At 45.3% G+C, this 15,571-nt stretch overlaps 1 protein-coding gene across 2 annotated transcripts in view; it reads left to right on the top strand.

Moving 5' to 3' along the window:
* NRAP (nebulin related anchoring protein) overlaps positions 1-15,571 on the top strand; it is a 98,083-nt gene that overhangs the window by 38,947 nt on the left and 43,565 nt on the right. For both annotated transcript variants that reach the window (XM_029610442.1, XM_029610441.1), the window contains exons 19-23: positions 311-508; positions 6,506-6,610; positions 9,257-9,355; positions 9,582-9,686; positions 15,366-15,473. In XM_029610442.1, the coding sequence (XP_029466302.1) occupies positions 311-508; positions 6,506-6,610; positions 9,257-9,355; positions 9,582-9,686; positions 15,366-15,473 (615 nt within the window). The remainder of the gene's footprint in view (positions 1-310; positions 509-6,505; positions 6,611-9,256; positions 9,356-9,581; positions 9,687-15,365; positions 15,474-15,571) is intronic.

Raw genomic sequence — 15,571 nt, 5'->3', positions numbered from 1 at the left:
ATATAAAACGGCTGGCAGTCTGGGGCCACCCAAGAATATTTGTGGCAGCTCCTGGGTTTTGTGAACTTTGCAGCCGAATTCAGGGGAACATCCCCCAGCATGACTGAAAAGGGCCTGGGGTAGACTGCCTTTCTCAGACTTGTTCGTTAAATATCGTGTTGTAAGTGGCCTTCACAATGATTGCACCAGGGCGGCGTGCTGCATGAAAATAAATGTTAGGTAACTCTTAGCTCCGGTGAGGCCCTGCTTGTTTGGAGCAAGGCCTCCTGCCGAGGCTTCTCGTAACGAAGGCCTCTGTTTTGTACAATAGGTTGAATACAAAAAGGGATTTCAGGAGAGTAAGACTCACTTCCACCTTCCGATGGACATGGTGAACTTGAGGCAAGCCAAGAAGGCTCAAGCTTTGGCTAGCGACCTGGAGTACAGGAAGAGGCTTCACGAGTACACGGCGCTTCCTGCCGACATGAAGACAACCTGGGCCAGGAAAGCCTATAACCTCCAGAGCGAGGTAGGAATGCTCTGATAGCGCCAACACAAATGTTCCTTTTCAGCCTTCCTTTTACTGTGTGAATGATATCCTCCTGACATTATTAACTTCCGTAGTCATAGGAGGTCATTTTCCAAAGGAGCACATATATTTGCAATTTCCAAAAGCCCATTTATGCATGTAAAGTCCATTCACGCACGGAAAACCCAGTTTTAGGCGGGTAAATCCTTTGAAAATTACCTCCTTTAATTTTAATTAATTTTTAATTTCTGTTTCACCTTTTGTGAATTGCAGTTCAGGTACTGTGGTTATTTCACTGCCCCAGAAGGTGATGAGACTTGCCCGAGGTCACAAGGAGCATCAGCGGGATTTGAACTCTGCCCTTCCTGATTCTGAACATTGTTTATTTATGTATTTGACCTATGGTCTGCTTTTCAGGCTCTTTAAAGAGGATTACATTCAGGTAACTGGGGGTATTTCCCTGCCTGAGAATGATCCCCACTAGAAGCTAAACGCCGCTCATTCTTTGTCCATTCCTGAGATCTCGCTGGATAATATGGCCGACGCCCTTTCTCAGTGGGATTCCCTACTTGAATTGGCCATCAATAGTATAGCTCCTCTAAAGCCGTGTAATTCGCGTAAGATTTTTTCTCAACCTTGGATCACGCCTTCCGTTAAAACTGCTCGCCAAATTCTTAGGAAAACTGAACGTAAATGGAGGAAGCATCCCTCCTCAGAACTTGCTCAGTCTTTTCGTGTCTCCCTAAACACTTACCAATCTTTAATCTTGATGCTAAAAAAGATTACTATTCCACTAAAATTAGAGAGTTTGGTTATAATCCAAAAGTTCTCTTTGCAATTGCTAAGCAGTTTACAAATCCTAATTCTCCCTCCAGTTCCCCCCTTAAATCCATGTTAGCTGAATCTTTTCTCATTCATTTCAACCTAAAAATTGAGAAACTCTGTCTCAACTTTCTCAATGTCCCACATTGGTTCTCAAATATCCCTGTGCAACCATTGTCTCCCTGGGACTCTTGATTTTGTTTCTTCCACTGAAGTTAGGAATTTCATCTCTAGCTCTAATGTATCCATTTGCCTGCAGACTATTTGCTCCACAGCACTATTCAAGGCTGTCAAAGACACTTTATTGCCCATTTTTGTGCAATGAATCAACTTATCTTTAACAGTAGTCATTGTACCCAAAAGTTTGAAAAAGGCTATAGCTCGCCCACTTCTAAAAAAAAAGAACCTTGACCCCTCAGATCCCAACTATTATAGACCTATCTTCTCCCTCTTTTCTAAAATCCTCGAAGCTGCAGTTCTTCAACAACTTTCAAAAAATTTGAAATACTTGATCCCCACCAATTTGGGTTCAGACGTGCTATGAACACGGAACTCCTATTGCTTTCCTTGATTGATAGCATCAGAAGAGGGATTGACAATGGCCACCAATTTCCACTTGTCTCATTTGACATCTCATCAGCTTTTGACACTATTGACCATAATATCCTTATCTTCTGCCTTCAAGAATGCAATCTAGTAGGAAAGGTTCTTGAATGGTTTCGTTCTTATCTGTCTCAACGATCTCAACACGTTAGGATTAATAATGAAATTTCTTCTCTTTCTTCCCTTAAAGATGGTGTCTCACAGGGCTCTTGTCTTTTGTCAGTACTCTTCAACATTTATTTGGCTCCTGTTGCTAAAATTGTGGCCACTTTAACAGAATTCTACAAAATATACGCTGATGACTTCCAATCTGTCATCCGTGTCCGTACCACCTGGAACGAAACTCTGGACCATCTCAACATCTGCTTCTCCACTGTTACTTCTTGGCTTAAACATAATAAACTCACGCTTAACATGTCCAAAACGGAGTTTCTGGCCTTGTCCAGCCCATATTCTCCCCTGAATCAAAGCTCCGTTTGTCTCAATGGTCTAAGTTTCCAAATCAAAAACCAAGTGAAAAGTCTTGGTGTTATTCTAGATAGCACACTTTCCTTTAAACCTCAGGTTAAACAAGTTATCAAACAGGGTTTTTTCAGATTGCATGTTCTTGTTGGCTTAAGGAAACGTCTGCATCCTCCAGAGTTCTGCATCGTATTGCAGGCATCTATTTTTCCTTTCCTTGATTATTGCAATAGTTTCTACACTTGTCTACCTCACTCAACAATACGTCCTTTACAGTTACTATTAAACTCAGCTGCTTGTCTTATCACTGGTTTGAAATGTTTTGAGCATATTACCTCGGCCCTGATTTAATTACACTGGCTTTCTATTCATGAAAATTGGGAATGACAATATTCAAATTAATCAACGATCAATCCTGCCCTTGGGCAAATGCAATACTAATATTTTACCAGCCAGCAAGAACCTTGCGTTCATCTCAGTTGGGACATTGAATGTTCCTTTTCCACGTGTTGCATGCTTGCACACTACCAGAAAATGCTTCTTTTCGGTGGCCGGGCCAGAATTCTGGAACTTCCTACTAATAGAAATCTGCCAGTATGATTCAGTCAAGACGGTTAAGGAACTCCCTAAGACCTTTTTGTTTAAGCTCAATTATTTTTAATTTGTTTACTCTTTTTTCCTTTCTTTTATGATAATATTATATTTTACTCAGTTATGTTTTATTTATTTTTCTTACATTTTTATCATGTTTTTTAAATATTTGTGTATGTTTTAATATGTTCATCGCCTAGGCCTTTTTGTGTTAGATGATTCACAAATGTAATAAATGTAAATGTAGAAGTCGATGACATGAAGGAAGTCACGGCATCCTGCATTGATGTTATTGTAGGCAAATCATTTTGTCAATTGCTTTTTAACCATGCATAATAAGTTTATAATGACTATTTCATATAGTTATATGTACATGTGAAGGATCTCCCAACAAGGAGCCCTTTCCCATCACATAAGGAACCCCTGGAGAAGATGCTGGGTGGGAAAGGCTATTCTGGTTGTAGATTTACTATGTGAAAATTCTATAAGATGGCAGAAGCTCTTTGTTGCTGCTAAACATGGAGGGTGTGGTATTATGCATGACCACTAGATGGCCTTTTGTTGGCGAGAGTACACAATGCATTTGCATTGTGTTAATGGGAAGAGTGGTGGATGCTCTATATGGGAAGGTTCTCTTTAGGAAGGATAGGGATCTAGGTCCTATAGAGGGAGTGTTTCACCCAATATAAAAGGGGTGGTTGAGGATTTTAGAGAGGAGTTCATGACGGTTGAGAGGTTGGAGAGAGTCCATCCAGGGAGTGGATTCGACCCGAGGTGATCTCTTGGGGAAAAATGTTTCTCCTTAAGGGGAAATGGCCAAAGAGTCAAGGGGATTGGGTTGGGAGTCTCCAAAAGTGAAGGAGAGTTGGGAGGTCCTATAGGTGTGGACTTGATTTGGAAACTGAAGAGTCTCAGAAGAGTGGGAGCTGGGGACACCAGGGCATGTGCCTGATGGGAGTAGACATGTATTTGGATATGGAGCACAGTCCAATAGTGAATAATGAAGTGATTATAATTGGTACTTATGGTGTCAAGACTCTGGTACATGCTGTCTCTGAGAGGGAAAAAGGAATAAGAGGAGTGGAAGTGATATTTGCTAAGAGTGTGGTGAATCAAAGGCGTTTAAGGGAATGGTGTAAATATGGTGTAACTAACTTCTATAAATAGAAATATATCTCTCTGCTGAAACTGAAACACGCTCTATTGTTGCTTCGCAATGACCCTCATACTAGGAATCATTAATAATTGCCACCACATGTATAATCCAACAGCCTTATATGCAGTATAATCATAGGTCATCTCACATAATAAATGATCCACTTTAAAAAAATAATAATTTTATAATTGCAATAAAAAAATCTTTTCCACTTATCTTGAACAAATGTTGCTGTCTTCTTTAACTCTTAGACTTGTAAAGACCTCGTTGAAACATAGGTCCCCTTCTCAAAACTGTAAGGATGCCCTGTGGAGAAAAGCACACATTTGAAACACGGATCTGTGTCCCATTCTCAAAATTGTAATCATGACATAAGTCCCAATCAAAAGATAAGCCCCCAAAATAAACCCCGCCATGGTCTGTGGTTTGAATATGTATTCTTCTTCAGGAGGTATCCTTACAGTTTTGAGAATGGGACCTATATTATTGGGATCTTGGTCAAGATGGTCAAGATAAGTGCCAAATTTTCTTTCTTGCAGTAATAAAATTATTTAAAAAATGACGCCTAGTATGATGGTTATTGCGAAGCAACAAGAGTGTGTTTCAGTTTCATCAGAGAGATAGATTTACATTTTGGGTGATCTCTCCAAGGAAACTTTCTTTGGACATTTTTTCAGTGTATTGTAACTAACTTCCACCGTGGGAGAAGCTGTACATATTAGCACGTTTCAATTTTTGCACAATTTTCTGTAACCACCCCAACTTATGGGCAAGCCTACGTACCCTGATGCAATCAGTGTTAGCTTTAATCCCACTCTTTCACACTCTGACCGCTGGCACCCCCAGAAAGTAAAAGCTTGATGCTTGAATATATTGGTGAAGTTCCATTTGTTCTCCAGCACGATGTCTCCGAGCAAGGGAAGAACAGTCAAAGGGGAGATTCCTGGGAGCTTGAGATCGCTCTACAGTAGAGATGTGAATCGTGTGATCGATCGTCTTTAACGATCGATTTCGGCTGGGGGGGGAGGGAATCAGATCGTCGCGGTTTTGTTTTTTTAAATATCGTGTAAATCGTAAATCGGGGGAGGGCGGGAAAACCGGCACACTAAAACATCCCTAAAACCCACCCCGACCCTTTAAAATAAATCCCCCACCCTCCTGAACCCCCCCAAAATGCCTTAAATTACCTGGGGTCCAGAGGGGGGGTCCCGGTGTGATCTTTTACTCTCGGGCCTCCGGTGCGTTGTAGAAATGGCGCCGGCGCTACCTTTGCCCTGTCATATGACAGGGCAAAGGTAGCGCCGGCGCCATTTTGTTTTTTGTCCCCCGACGTCAGGAGCATAGGAGATCGCTCCCGGACCCCCGCTGGACCCCCAGGGACTTTTGGCCAGCTTGGGGGGGCCTCCTGACCCCCACAAGACTTGCCAAAAGTCCAGTGGGGGTCCGGGAGCGACCTCCTGCACTCGAATCGTTTTGCTGTACAAAATGGCGCCGGCCATACGGCGTATGGCCGGCGCCATTTTTGCCCTGTCATATGACAGGGCAAAGGTAGCACCGGCGCCATTTCTACAACGCACCGGAGGCCCGAGAGTAAAAGATCACACCGGGACCCCCCCTCTGGACCCCAGGTAATTTAAGGCATTTGGGGGGGGGGGGTTCGGGAGGGTGGGGGATTTATTTTAAAGGGTCGGGGTGGGTTTTAGGGTTGTTTTAGTGTGCCGGTTTTCCCGCCCTCCCCCTTCCCCTCCCCCTTCCCCCGATTTACGATTTTTAACGATAAATCAGGGGAATTCCTATTAAATATCGCCTCTAACGATTTTTGACGATTTAAAATATATCGGACGATATTTTAAATCATCAAAAAACGATTCACATCCCTACTCTACAGTGCAGGCCTAGTGCATGCCCTCCTCACCTCTGGGCAGAGGTCCACTGCACCATCTGCTGGACCCACTTTCCCCTTGACCCCTTCCTGAAAGACCCGCACTCGGCCCGGTCAGGTGCCGGACCCTCTCACGGTTTATGTGCCCCGCCCGGGTGGGGGGTTACCTACAATAAATTTCACATCAGCATAGGAAGCCCAAGGTGCATTATTTCCTTTTTGTTGGCGATGAGCGTTGAAGCTTGCATATTTTATTTATATATTTATGCTTTCTTTCTGTGCCGTCCTTGCAGAGGTAGATCGCAGTGGTTTCACCTGGCTTTACCTGACCCTTGGTCCTTTTCCCCCTACAGGCATTTTATCGGTTACTGCCTCACCTGACTGTTTCCCTCTCACGGCCTCCCTCCCTCTATCATGTACATGCAAGCTGGTGAACAGAAATCTAATATTTATGGATTTGGGGTTTGTTTGTTTTTTGCAGCGTCAGTACAGAGCGGATCTAACCTGGATGAAAGGAGTCGGGTGGATGACAGAGGGCAGTCTCAATGTACAACAGGCCAAGAAAGCAGGCGAGCTCATCAGTGAGGTAAACAGAGCGCATTGCTCTCGCTATCTGTCGACTGCTCTAAATAGAAGCAGGTTGGACTCTGCTCAGCCTGAGTCATCATGAGTTCATCGTGTTGACCGGCTCATGTTCTGAGAGTGGAGACGGAGTCCTTGGAATGACCTTGATCTTTCCAGACCGGTGCGGAGCGGGCTTATTGTAGGCCTCTGGTTTCTTCCCTGGCTGATTCAAGGTTCATCGAGGGCTGCTAAGTTATTTTGCTAACCCTTGGGCATTTCCCCGCTGATGACGGCAGGGGAGCAGGCCGAACGGTTCTCAGCTCCCCCAAGTCGCTAGAAAAGACAGAGTCCCCTGTTGTGGGAGGGGGGAGGGTTCTTTTCCTTTATTTCCTGTTCAGTTCCTTCATTTCCTGTTCAGTTCCTACATTTCCTGTTTCATTTCCTGTTTCTTTTATTTCGGGAAAGATGAAGTCCTAGATGTTCTTCTCCCGTTTGGTTCAGGAATATTAGTCTTTAGTTCCGAATTCTCTTTGGAGGAAGGTTGGATCCAGCCTTCCTTCCATTTGCCTGGATTTTGAGGACTGGTCCTATTTTTGCTACCTCCCCTTTCTGAGGAATTCGGTTCTGCACTTGCAGCAGGCTGGGGCATCCGTGTGTCCCCCAGTCTCCCTGAGGAGGAACCTATCCAGAGTCCAGCTACTTGAAATCATTATCACGGATAATACAGAAAGCAATTGGGAGGTGCCATCCAGTATCCAGAGGAACGAAATGATTGTATTTATTTATATGCCGTCATTCCAAATGAAGATCACAATGGTTTACATCATCACACAAATATCATAGGTAGCCAGTTACATTCACTTGATGTCTTCATATGTCATACATTTCAGTGAGAGATATCTAAGGCGGTCGGGGGAGGGGAGATGTGCAGGGACGAGGTAGTTGGAAGAGCCAAAACGTCTTAATTAATTAATTAATTAATTAATTAATTAATGTATATCAAAATGGAAATGGAAATGTATCATCTAGCTCACCCGTGTATCATCTCCAAGTTGGGAGGAAGCTTTAAAAAATGCCCCTTGAACTGGTAAGAGTTCCAGATGGGAAGATCTTGCACTAAAAGGGTTGCAGAGCCGCAGATTTTCCTAGGAAAAAATACATTTATGTAAAGAACTATTTGAAGATAATAATTTTTGTCTTAATCTGAACAATTTTTCTGGAAATCTGGGCAAAAGTGAATACTTATGATATGCCATGATGCCATGCACTTATACCAATTGCCTCAATGGCGCTAACCATCATGATATATCCTCTGATAAACTGGCAACCCTTAAAAGGGAGCAGGCCCGCCCGGGCAACCCCAGTGACAAGGGGTTATGGAAATGTGGGTGTGTCGGCAGGCGGCCATCGGGGTATTTTGCTCAGTGAGGTTTCAGCTCTATTGCGCTTGCTGGACACCCAGCGCTGGCTGGTTTGCAGTACTAAAGTGGCCCTTGAATGCAAGGAGTATTCCTTAGACTTGCTTTTGCACTGATTGCTTTGCGTATCCTGCCAGACCTGCCTGCTTGTGGTCCTCCAGGGCCAGAGGTGCTCACCCCTGCCTCAGCTTGGCAGCTCCTGCTGGTCCTCCAGCCAGGGCTTATCTGTACTAAGAAGCTTGTGGGCCTGAAACAGAGATCACTTTGCATTGTATTTATAGGAGCTGGCATTTTGTCATCAGCTTTCAGGCCGTCCTTCTATTGCAGCTGTTTTTAGAACAGGCCCTTCTCTCCTTACCACACCATCTGTATTTAAGGTGGCACAATGTAGCTGCTTAAGGTGGTACGTTTGTTTTGTGATCCTATGTGCGTGCAAGCTTTTGATATCGCTAAGGTCCCTTTCCCAGGTAATAGTAGCTGTGAAAGTTTGCATCTTTAATCATTGGCTAGACGCAAGGATGTACCGTCCTGAACCAACTGAGTGGCTGGTTTTCATTTCACCAATTTTAGAAGTGACTTACAATTCTGATGACCCTTAGCAGTGTTTCCCCTACCCCTGCCCTGGAGGCTCACCTGGGTTTTCAGGGTATCTTTAACGAATATGCATGAGGCATATGTATGTCCTCTGGAGACCCAGTGAGTGCAAATACATCTCATGCAATATTCATGGTGGCTCTTCTGAGAACCTGACTATTCAGGGCTGGACTGATAAGTACTTAGGTAGCTTACACTGCTGCAACGACTGAGTGAAAATCAGGCTAAGTCATGGGTTTCCTTCACTTTAAATAACAATAAAATAATTTGCCCGGGCAATTGTCACTTAATCTCTTGACCTTCTTTTGCCCTCTTAAACAATTGCATGCTAGAGAAACAACAGTATAGAAGAGAGCTGGCACCTCAAGATTTGGGATTTGGCTGACTGAACCGCCGGAGTCATCTCCTAATTATTGGCGCCACTGCTCCCCACTTTCAGATTTTTTTTTTGCTAATTCAACCCTTTTCTCCGTTGCCTCCGTGTGTGTGTGTGGGTGTCCCCTCTGAGGCGGGGGAGGGCGGGGGGGGGGGGGGGGTCCATCTTGGAATGTCGTTGGCTAACTCTGACACAGGCAGGGAAGGATTTGGTTCTGCCCAGGACCTGGACCAGCGTGGTGCTGATGGTCATGCGTGTCGCCATGTTTTCTCCTCTGCAGAAAAAGTACCGTCAGAGGGCAGATGCCTTGAAGTTCACCAGCGTGGCAGACAGCCCCCAGATCAAACACGCCAAGAAAAGCCAGGAGCTGCAGAGCGACGTGAGTCTCTCTCGATTCTCCCCCCCATGCCGTTTTATAAGTGAATTGGCAGCTCGGGTGGCGGATAAACAGGAAGGTGGCCAGCCTGGGCTAGGTTTCGATTTTTTGGGGGGCAAACGCTTTTTTGAACCTGCAAAACTGACACCTCCACAGAGATTTAGGCATTGTAAAATGTTAAGCTACTGTCAACCCCAAAGAGATCCTGGTGCCTCGTTTCTGTCTGCAGCTCGCTTACAAGTCAGGGAGAGAAGAGTTTCTTCACCACTACACCATCAACAAGGATGAACCTCTCTTCCGGCAGGCCAAGGCCAACGCGGAAAACATTAGCAACGTAAGTGGAAGCCCTTACCGCATAGAGCTGCCAACTGACCCAGTTTAAGAAGGGAGATGGCAGGTCGGGCCTGGATTTCTGATGACCCCCAATACGGTCAGCACTGATCAAATGGTGGAAACCGGGCATTATAGATACCACGGTGCACTGGGCTGTACATTAAAAAAAAAAACCCCAGAGCTGGGAAGCTCTGAGCTCATCCCTCTACACCCATTATGTGACCCAATCTCTAGAAGAAGACTTTAAGCCAATCGTAGTCTTGACTTTTAAATGGCTGAAGCAAGTCTACAAAATTGCATAATGCATTGGGCTGTTATACCTGCACTCCAAACCCATCAAACATTACTGCATTTACAGAAATCCACGAAAGGCAGCATTATTATGTAGAGTTAGCCCAAGACGAGTTACATTCAGGTATTATCCCCAGTACTAACCCTAACTTCCTAGGAAATGTATTATTGAAAAGAAAAGCAAAACTGATTTCCAAAGTTGTTGTTTAGAGAGTTTACATGCTGTGGACATTTCCCTATTCCTAGGGGGCTTACAATCCGGCCGATTCAGTAAAGTCCGCGGGAGAGCGGGCGAACGCCCACGCGCCTGTGCGCGCGATTCAGTATTTACATGAGGCCCGGCGGTAGAAACGGGCAAAAGGAGGCGCTAGGGACACTAGCGCGTCCCTAGCGCCTCCTTTTTCACAGGAGTGGCGGCTGTCAGCGGGTTTGGCAGCCGACGCTCAATTTTGCCGGCGTCAGTTCTCGAGCCTGCTGACAGCCACGGGCTCAGAAACCGGACGCCGGCAAAATTGAGCGTCCGGTTTTCGGCCCGACATACGCGGGCCGAATTCAATTTTTTTTTTCTTTTTCTTTTACCCTTCGGGACCTCCGACTTAATATCGCCATGATATTAAGTCGGAGGGTGCACAGAAAAGCAGTTTTTACTGCTTTTCAGTGCACTTTCCCGGTGCCGGAAGAAATTAGCGCCTACCTTTGGGTAGGCGCTAATTTCTGAAAGTAAAATGTGCGGCTTGGCTGCACATTTTACTTACTGAATCGCGCGGGAATACCTAATAGCGCCCTCAACATGCATTTGCATGTTGAGGGCGCTATTAGGTTCGGCGGGTTGGACGCGCGTTTTCCGCCCTTTACTGAATAAGGGGTAAGGGAAAACGCACGTCCAATAGCAGGCTAACAGTGCGCTCCGTCCTGGATGTACGACGCTTTGATTGATTAAGGGAGAGGGAAGTGTGATTGGCTTGTGAGAATTTAAATAGTCGGCTCACGCCGTGGCCGGTTGGAAGCCTCTTGTACGCCAGCAGAAGAAGGGATGCGTTCAGTGGCGCAAGCCTTTTAACCTGCATTCCTGCACGCCTTTTCTGCGGGCACAACTTAGTCCTGATGCAGGAAGGAGCTTTGCATGCAGAAAATGTGCACACAAAGAAACGTGCACACAAAGAAACCCTTAGCGCCCTCGCATGGAAATCCCATGCAAATGAGGGCATTGAGTGTCACTTCCCGATGCAGAGAGAGCATCCATCAGGCCAGCGCACCTCCTTCAACACCGGGAGCTTCACACCTGGGTCAAGGCTGGCATTACGTTTCCAGTGCTATAGAAAAAACAATTGAAAAAGTGAAATAAAAGGTCTGGGTGGGTAAGTGGCAGCCGCCGTCGCCAGCACCTAAGCCAGGTACGTACTGACGTGTCTGTCTTTCTGGGAAGCGGGAAGCAGCTGCGGGATAGCCGGATACGTCGGTACTTCACTGGCACATAGCTGGATAAGTACATTATCCAGTTACATAGCGCTGACCCGTGCTGGATAGGTGGAGAAGTACCTACGATTCCGGCTATCTCGCAGCTGCTTCCCACTGCCATGTAGCCGGATAAGTTGGTATTTAATCTCACCGGGTGATAGCGGTGGCTGCTGCTGCCACTTGTACAGACACACCCTCCCCCTCCTTGCATTAAAATATTCTGCTGAATGCACATTTTCCAGTTTTTACGTGTTTTTTTAACTCCCGATGCATTAGCATATCATTAGCTTATTGCATCGGGAGTTAAAAAAAAAAAATTAACCTGAGTGTTAAAGATGTGCGCTGAAAACCAGCATAGTGTCTTCTAATGCTCAGATTAATGCACTGGCCCCTAAGTTTGTACCTGAGTGTTAAAGATGTGCGCTGAAAACCAGCATAGTGTCTTCTAATGCTCAGATTAATGCACTGGCCCCTAAGTTTGTACCTGAGTGTTAAAGATGTGCGCTGAAAACCAGCATAGTGTCTTCTAATGCTCAGATTAATGCACAGGCCCCTAAGTTTGTACCTGAGTGTTAAAGATGTGCGCTGAAAACCAGCATAGTGTCTTCTAATGCTCAGATTAATGCACTGGCCCCTAAGTTTGTACCTGAGTGTTAAAGATGTGCGCTGAAAACCAGCATAGTGTCTTCTAATGCTCAGATTAATGCACTGGCCCCTAAGTTTGTACCTGAGTGTTAAAGATGTGCGCTGAAAACCAGCATAGTGTCTTCTAATGCTCAGATTAGTGCACTGGCCCCTAAGTTTGTACCTGAGTGTTAAAGATGTGCGCTGAAAACCAGCATAGTGTCTTCTAATGCTCAGATTAGTGCACTGGCCCCTAAGTTTGTACCTGAGTGTTAAAGATGTGCGCTGAAAACCAGCATAGTGTCTTCTAATGCTCAGATTAATGCACTGGCCCCTAAGTTTGTACCTGAGTGTTAAAGATGTGCGCTGAAAACCAGCATAGTGTCTTCTAATGCTCAGATTAATGCACTGGCCCCTAAGTTTGTACCTGAGTGTTAAAGATGTGCGCTGAAAACCAGCATAGTGTCTTCTAATGCTCAGATTAATGCACTGGCCCCTAAGTTTGTACCTGAGTGTTAAAGATGTGCGCTGAAAACCAGCATAGTGTCTTCTAATGCTCAGATTAATGCACTGGCCCCTAAGTTTGTACCTGAGTGTTAAAGATGTGTGCTCAAAACCAGCATAGTGTTTTCTAATGCTCAGATTAATGCACTGGCCCCTAAGTTTGTACCTGAGTGTTAAAGATGTGCGCTGAAAACCAGCATAGTGTCTTCTAATGCTCAGATTAGTGCACTGGCCCCTAAGTTTGTACCTGAGTGTTAAAGATGTGCGCTGAAAACCAGCATAGTGTCTTCTAATGCTCAGATTAGTGCACTGGCCCCTAAGTTTGTACCTGAGTGTTAAAGATGTGCGCTGAAAACCAGCATAGTGTCTTCTAATGCTCAGATTAATGCACTGGCCCCTAAGTTTGTACCTGAGTGTTAAAGATGTGCGCTGAAAACCAGCATAGTGTCTTCTAATGCTCAGATTAGTGCACTGGCCCCTAAGTTTGTACCTGAGTGTTAAAGATGTGCGCTGAAAACCAGCATAGTGTCTTCTAATGCTCAGATTAATGCACTGGCCCCTAAGTTTGTACCTGAGTGTTAAAGATGTGCGCTGAAAACCAGCATAGTGTCTTCTAATGCTCAGATTAATGCACTGGCCCCTAAGTTTGTACCTGAGTGTTAAAGATGTGCGCTGAAAACCAGCATAGTGTTTTCTAATGCTCAGATTAGTGCACTGGCCCCTAAGTTTGTACCTGAGTGTTAAAGATGTGCGCTGAAAACCAGCATAGTGTCTTCTAATGCTCAGATTAGTGCACTGGCCCCTAAGTTTGTACCTGAGTGTTAAAGATGTGCGCTGAAAACCAGCATAGTGTCTTCTAATGCTCAGATTAATGCACTGGCCCCTAAGTTTGTACCTGAGTGTTAAAGATGTGCGCTGAAAACCAGCATAGTGTCTTCTAATGCTCAGATTAGTGCACTGGCCCCTAAGTTTGTACCTGAGTGTTAAAGATGTGCGCTGAAAACCAGCATAGTGTCTTCTAATGCTCAGATTAATGCACTGGCCCCTAAGTTTGTACCTGAGTGTTAAAGATGTGCGCTGAAAACCAGCATAGTGTCTTCTAATGCTCAGATTAGTGCACAGGCCCCTAAGTTTGTACCTGAGTGTTAAAGATGTGTGCTGAAAACCAGCATAGTGTTTTCTAATGCTCAGATTAATGCACTGGCCCCTAAGTTTGTACCTGAGTGTTAAAGATGTGCGCTGAAAACCAGCATAGTGTCTTCTAATGCTCAGATTAATGCACTGGCCCCTAAGTTTGTACCTGAGTGTTAAAGATGTGCGCTCAAAACCAGCATAGTGTCTTCTAATGCTCAGATTAATGCACTGGCCCCTAAGTTTGTACCTGAGTGTTAAGATGTGCGCTCAAAACCAGCATAGTGTCTTCTAATGCTCAGATTAATGCACTGGCCCCTAAGTTTGTACCTGAGTGTTAAAGATGTGCGCTGAAAACCAGCATAGTGTCTTCTAATGCTCAGATTAATGCACTGGCCCCTAAGTTTGTACCTGAGTGTTAAAGATGTGCGCTGAAAACCAGCATAGTGTCTTCTAATGCTCAGATTAGTGCACTGGCCCCTAAGTTTGTACCTGAGTGTTAAAGATGTGCGCTGAAAACCAGCATAGTGTCTTCTAATGCTCAGATTAATGCACTGGCCCCTAAGTTTGTACCTGAGTGTTAAAGATGTGCGCTGAAAACCAGCATAGTGTCTTCTAATGCTCAGATTAATGCACTGGCCCCTAAGTTTGTACCTGAGACAACAGAGGGTAAATGACTTGCGCAAAGCTGACAAGCAGTAAGCGTGGTTTGTAGCCCGCTGCTTTCATCGCTAGGCTGCTCCTCCATGCCACGTTACTATTAGGCAGTGTTACCGATTAGGGAGCCCAGTCCCTGAGAGAGATTTTCAGTTCTGAGGTGTGCGGCAACTGGACCTGCCATCAGGGCCCTGTCAAAGCTACCCGCTGATACCAAACTCCCCTGGCATTGGTTAAACTGAGTAAATGTATATAAAGAGTAAATGTACCTACCTTCTGTGTTTTCAGAGGCGGGCTGTCGCCAGTCCTTGAGGGCTGCACCCCAGTCGGGTTTTAGGGAGATCCCTAATAAATATGCACGAGATAGATTTGTCTGCACGCGAGGCACTGTGTATGCAAATCTCTCATGCATATTCATTAGGAATGTCCTGAAAAATCTGACCAATGTGTAGCCCTCAAGGACCGGAGGGTCTCAGTTTGTCTCTCGTCTGCATTTTTTTCAAATTGCAGAAGAATATTTCATAGCACAGCCCACAGATTAGACTTAAGAAGGATGCAGGCCGTGGAGGCCATCACTGAGGAACTGCAGTGTGTATCTGGCACCCAAAAGTTCTGGAATATTCCACAAAAACTAATCATTGACCAGGGCCATATTATTTTCTCTTGTTTATTTCCTAGAAAAGTAAGCTCCCATATATTAGTTAACAAAAGAAAAAATAGCTTTACATAGTGACACTGTAATTCTTGGCCCATCCAGACTGACCAGTTGCCACCATCCCCCTGAGACCTTACTCGCTCTCTGGACACTTCCCTCGCCACGTTCCTCTGCATCTGCTCCAAGTTTGTTGAACCCTAAGAATTTTATTGCAAAGGTCCCTGTGACCCGTGCTGAGGCAGGACCCCAAGCCGTGGGCCCTGGTCGCAGGCTGTTTCTCTCTCCTGTGTAATGCTCCACAGTGCGTGTCGCTTGTGCAACCCCCTAAGCTTGTCTCTTGCTCCTGCTGAACCCCCCTAGATCCTGTACAAGAGCAGCTGGGAGAGGCAGAAGGAGAGAGGATTTGAGCTTCGTCTGGATGCGCTTTCCATCCTGACGGCCAAGGCAAAGAGGGACCTGGCAAGTGATGTAAGTAGAAAGAGCCCCTGGCAGACAGCTGGTTCTAACCTGTATGGGACTGCAGAACCCACACGGGACTGGTCGGCTCCTACTACACAGCGAGGTTA

This window comes from Rhinatrema bivittatum, chromosome 7 (assembly GCF_901001135.1).
Source record: "Rhinatrema bivittatum chromosome 7, aRhiBiv1.1, whole genome shotgun sequence".
NCBI classification, from domain to species: domain Eukaryota; kingdom Metazoa; phylum Chordata; class Amphibia; order Gymnophiona; family Rhinatrematidae; genus Rhinatrema; species Rhinatrema bivittatum.
This window is presented reverse-complemented; position numbering and strand designations above follow the sequence as displayed.